The 5,107-nt window shown below is 51.2% G+C and overlaps 1 protein-coding gene across 1 annotated transcript in view; it reads left to right on the top strand.

Annotated features, from left to right (window-relative positions):
- Slit1 (slit guidance ligand 1) overlaps positions 1–5,107 on the top strand; it is a 166,256-nt gene that overhangs the window by 159,000 nt on the left and 2,149 nt on the right. Inside the window, exons 32-34 of the mRNA XM_004625506.2 lie at positions 1,371–1,608; positions 3,280–3,410; positions 3,840–3,994. Coding sequence (XP_004625563.1) covers positions 1,371–1,608; positions 3,280–3,410; positions 3,840–3,994 — 524 coding nt within the window. The remainder of the gene's footprint in view (positions 1–1,370; positions 1,609–3,279; positions 3,411–3,839; positions 3,995–5,107) is intronic.

Raw genomic sequence — 5,107 nt, 5'->3', positions numbered from 1 at the left:
TTCAGCCTCCCCAGTGCTGGGATTACAGGCATGCACCGGACTTGGTTGCCAGCTCAGCATGCCTAGGAGCAGGGCAGGTGTGGCGTGTGGTGCCAGGGATTGAACCCCGGTCCCTGCGCTTACCTAAGCAGGCACTTAGTCTGCTGAGCTAGCTCACTGGCCCCTATTTTGTCCTTTTGAGACAGGGCCTCACTATACAGTTCAGGCTTGCCTTGAGCTCATTTTGTAGCCCAGGCTGGTCTCAAACTCTCAGCGATCCTTCTGCCTCAGCCTCCCACGTGCTGGGATTCAAGGCATCTACCACCATGCCCAGTGAGAAGTGTAGCACCTTTGCATGCACTTATTAGCCATTTTTGTATACTTCTGGAGAAATGTCTCTCCAATTTTTTGCCTGTTTAATTGATGTTTGTCTTTTTATCATTTGAGTATAAAAGTTCTTTATATACTTAGGTTAAATCCTTTATTTATATTAAGTCCCTTAATATAATAATACTTGCAAATATTTTCTTCTGTTCTGTGGGTTATCTTTTCTTTTTTTGTATTTAGGACAGGGTCTACAGTGTCTCACTGCATAGATCAGACTCATAGTGGTCCTCCTGTTTGCAGCCTCCCAAGTGCTGGGATTACAGGCACGGGCCACCACACCTGGGCTTGGTTGCTGACTCAGCACACCCAAGGGCAGGGCAGGTGCTGCATGCAGTACCAGGGATTGAATCCCACTGCCTGCGCTTGCCTAAGCAGGCGCTTAGTCCACTGAGCTATCTCACTGGCCCTTGCATTCTTTTTAAATGTTTGGTAGAAAACATCTGGGTCTGGGGAGTTTTCTGATTACTAACTCACCTTCATAACCTATCAATTTAGATGTTCTCTTTACTCTAGAGACTGCTTTGGAACTTTACGTGATGCTCAGAATTTGTCCATTTCATTTGTGCAATCTAATTTGCTGCACACAGTGGTTCATAATATGCCCTTATTTCTATAAGGTTGGTAGCAATCCAGATTTTAGTAGTTTAGATCTTATATAATAACAGCTGCTTCCAGCATTATGGACACGAGCGGCGACTGCCCCTTCAGCATTCATGTGCACAGGGATCACCTGAGATCTCGTTAGAAGGAGGGTTCTGTGGGGCTTTCACTTCTGTGCAGGGCCTAGCAGTGTCAAAGCTGCTGAACCAAAGATCGAAGACCATTTCTCAGTGTCCTTCTGGTTCTTGGTTCTCCTAGAAAACAGTGTTCATTGAAGTAGCTTCCGTCACTTTAAGCGTTGATTTCCCCAAGGTGTCTAGTGAATTTTTCTCCAGAATTGTGGGAGAGGAGATGTCCCTCTTCCTTTGGCTCTGCCCTCTCTGACATATGTCCTTTCCTCTCAGTGGACAGCTCTGTGAGATCCCTCCCCGCCCACCTGCTCCCAAGAACCCCTGCGATGGGACCGAGTGCCAGAATGGGGCCAACTGCGTTGACCAGGGCAGCCAGCCGGTGTGCCAGTGCCTCCCAGGCTTCAGTGGTCCTGAGTGTGAGAAGCTGCTCAGTGTCAACTTTGTGGACCGTGACACTTACCTACAGTTCACTGACTTGCAAAACTGGCCACGGGCCAACATCACACTACAGGTGTGTGCCAGGGGCCTGGTCACAAAATAGAAGTGGGGAACAGAGCCCCTGGCCTTGGTCAGAGTATCAGGTTGCAAGCCTGCCTTGGGGAAATGGGAGGAACCAGTGTTAGGGTTCCTTCTGGGGCTCAGGATCTCAGCCTGAACCAGTTTAAGCATAACTAGAAAAATTGAACCCCACACCAGGGCAGGGATAGATGTGGTCGCATGGGTGATGGGATGCAGAAAGCTAAAGGATCCAGGATCCTTTCCCCCATCTCTCATCTCAACTGTTCCTCACCTTCTGTCTTCAACCCCAAGTTTGTTTTGCATGGCCAGAATGTGTCCAGATTTAATTTGGGGCTTATGACTTTAACCAGATTCCTGGCATCCCTTAGATTGTCCCTTTCATATCTTCAAGTCCATCTCAGAACATCATCATGTTGAGAATAAAACACAAGCCCCATCTCAACACTCATAAAGCATATGGATATTTTGCTAAATATGTGTTGAAGAAGGGAGACTAGAGTGGATAGTACACACCACCCAATAAAAACTGTCAACCCCTCTTTAGTGAGCTCGCTCTCTCCCAAATTCCATATCCTTATCCCAAACGCAACATCTTTCTTCCTGCCTTTCTTTGTCCTTGTCACCCTTTAGCCTCTGAATACTTACTCTGCTCTATTGGCCACATCACCTCTTCAGAATCCTGTCCACTAATATTGTCTACACAGCCAGACAACAACTAGAGTAACTGTATGACAGAACAAAACTCACTAAAATGGCAGATGTGGTGGTGCATGCCTGTAATCCCAGCACTCAGGAAGCTGAGGCAGGAGGGTTACCTTGAGTTTGAGGACAGCCTGGACTGTATACTGAGACCCTACCACAAAAAAGCCAAACCAAGCTAATCTAACCAAATCAAAACAAAAATGTCACTAAAACCCCAACTATCACTGCCTAGGTCCATCCTTGGTTTTATCCTGATATCCTCACAAGTCCACTGTCAGACTGAAGGGGGTTATTCCTTCCCAACTCTAATTGGACAATGGTCAAAAGTCTCGGGGAAGCTGTCTGATTGGCTGGCTTCAGTCACATGCCCACCGCTGGACCAACCACTTGGTCCAGGGAGTGGTCCAGCTTGGGCCTTCTGCCTACCTCTATGGGCTGGAGGATTAGGGTCTTTACCAAAAGTGGGAAGCGGGACAACCAGGGGGGTATTCTCTCAAACAAAAAAATCCACCTCCAATAACAGTTACTGCTTCCTGAGTGGCTCTTTTCAGGTTAGACATTGCTGGCTTGGGACAACCTTCTTAAACCTGTTCTCTCTGTGGTCCCACCCTGGGTAGCTGACTCCCTGAGGCCCATACAAGGGGCTCCCCACCAGTGCCAGGTGGTAGGCCTGGTCCCCCTCTTTTGTCCCTGCACAGATCCCCAAGGCTCTTGCCTGTTCTGCTGGCACATACTTTCCAGGCCTTAGATGGATTGTCCACCTCCCTGCTTGACCCTGGTCAGGCCGGCACAGCTGCCAGCCTTGGTGTGTGCCCCTACATGTTGGTACCTGGGGAGGCTGGGCGGGCGCAGACGCTGCCGCTGCAGCACACAGTGTTGTTCTTTCAGTCTCTGTTCCACTTACCTACTGTGCTGCTGCTGAAAGGGGCAGGTTGGGAGAGAAGGTACCTTTGCCTGTCAGGTCTCCACAGCAGAGGACAACGGGATTCTGCTGTACAACGGTGACAGTGACCATATTGCAGTGGAGCTGTACCAGGGCCATGTGCGTGTCAGCTACGATCCAGGCAGCTACCCCAGTTCTGCCATCTACAGGTACGGCTCCCTCAGCCCACCTGTACTCTTGGGGTGGGGTAGACAGGGTGGATCTCCTGGGCTGAGTACAGGTGGCGGTGGGGACGGCTAGCTTCCCGAGCAGCAAGGACGCATGAAGCACTAGGTCCAGCCCCATGCTGGGTCTGGGGCTCCCCGAGGTCTGAGCTGCAGTCCTTCCTTCCCCATTCCTTGCTCAGCTCAGAGGAGGCTTCTGGATGAGGGGCTCTTCCCCCAAACTTTTCGGCATTCCCCTGAGGGAACTGAGAGGCATGTGGCTGTAGTACACTTACCCTGCAGTCTTCTCCCTAGGGGATTCTGTCCCCGGAGAAGCAACTGCTGGGACGGTACCCTTTCTGGGGAGGTGTCTTGCCATGAACGATATGAACTGAAGCCCACTCCCTGGGGTGGGGGCACCCCATCTCCTTCCAGTGCTGAGATGATCAATGATGGGCAGTTCCACACTGTTGAACTGGTCACCTTTGACCAGATGGTGAACCTCTCCATCGATGGTGGCAGTCCCATGACTATGGACAACTTCGGCAAACACTACACACTCAACAGTGAGGCACCCCTCTATGTGGGAGGTGAGGACTTGGCTGGGTGGAGCAGACGGCTGTCTCCTCAGGGAACGGAGACTGACTGGCTCTGAGGGAGGTGCCTTTTGCTCACTGGCTTATGCTCAGGACACTGCAATTGCAGGGGAAGCACCAAGGGCCAAGGGGCTGACCTAGTGAGTGGCCCAGCTGCTGGAGGATTGGTCTCTGCTACCTGGACCTCAGGCTGTGGTCTGGCCAGCCCAGTCTAAGAAGAATGTCAGCCTCGATTAGGGCCTGAGGCTTTCCTAGCTGTCTCCATACCACTGGCACCTTTCTTCTTGGCTCTTGGCTGAAAGAGGCTCCTGAGTTGCTCCTGAGTTCCAGTCTTGCGCCCTTGGAGCCCAGGGAAGCTTCAAGAGACTCAGTACGGCATCTCCACTTCATCTGGAGACTGCCCTCTAGTCTATGAGCATTGCAGACCCCTGCCTACCACCTACAGACATTTCTTGGTTGGGCAGAGGCAGGCCTGGGGTGGGGGCTGTTTTTTTGTTTTTGTTTTTTTGTGGAACCAGGGATTGAACTCAGGCCCTTGCGCTTGCCAGGGAAGCCCTTACTTTACTGAGCCATCTCTGTGGCCCTGGTTGGGGCTATTTTAGCGAGAGGTGTGTGAAAGCTGGGACTCCTGGTTCTGATCATAGCTCTGTGCTCATTTTATTTTTTTGGTACCGGGGATCAAACTTGGGGCCTTGCGCTTGCTAGGCAGGCACTTATGCTGCGGCGCTATATCCCAGGCCCCATAACTGTCTTTACTAGCGGAGCAAGTTCAGGCAAGTTGTGAGCATTTTCAGATGGGGTTGGTTTAGCAGTCTCAACTCAGAGGCTTGCTGGAAAGTGATGCACGCAGGAGTGGTAACAAAGTGCCCCCCCAAGCTCTCCTCGTGGCCTAGGCTCTTTGCTTTGGCTGGAGTTTCCAGGGGTAAAAGCTGGTATTCCAGAAAGAAAGAAGGAGCCTTAGGTAAGGCTAGCCTGACTCTAGGGACAGGTGCCCCCGATCCCATTTGTTCTCTGGCCATGCCATGCCTGATACTCCAGCTCTGACCCTACAGGAAGTAGCCTTCCCATGTGTTCTGGGAAAGGAGTCTGGCCCTCCAGTATGGCAGA

This window comes from Octodon degus, unplaced genomic scaffold (assembly GCF_000260255.1).
Source record: "Octodon degus isolate 3935 unplaced genomic scaffold, OctDeg1.0 scaffold00010, whole genome shotgun sequence".
Classification (NCBI taxonomy): domain Eukaryota; kingdom Metazoa; phylum Chordata; class Mammalia; order Rodentia; family Octodontidae; genus Octodon; species Octodon degus.
Note: the sequence above shows the minus strand (reverse complement) of the source record. Positions and strands in the feature narration are given on the sequence as shown.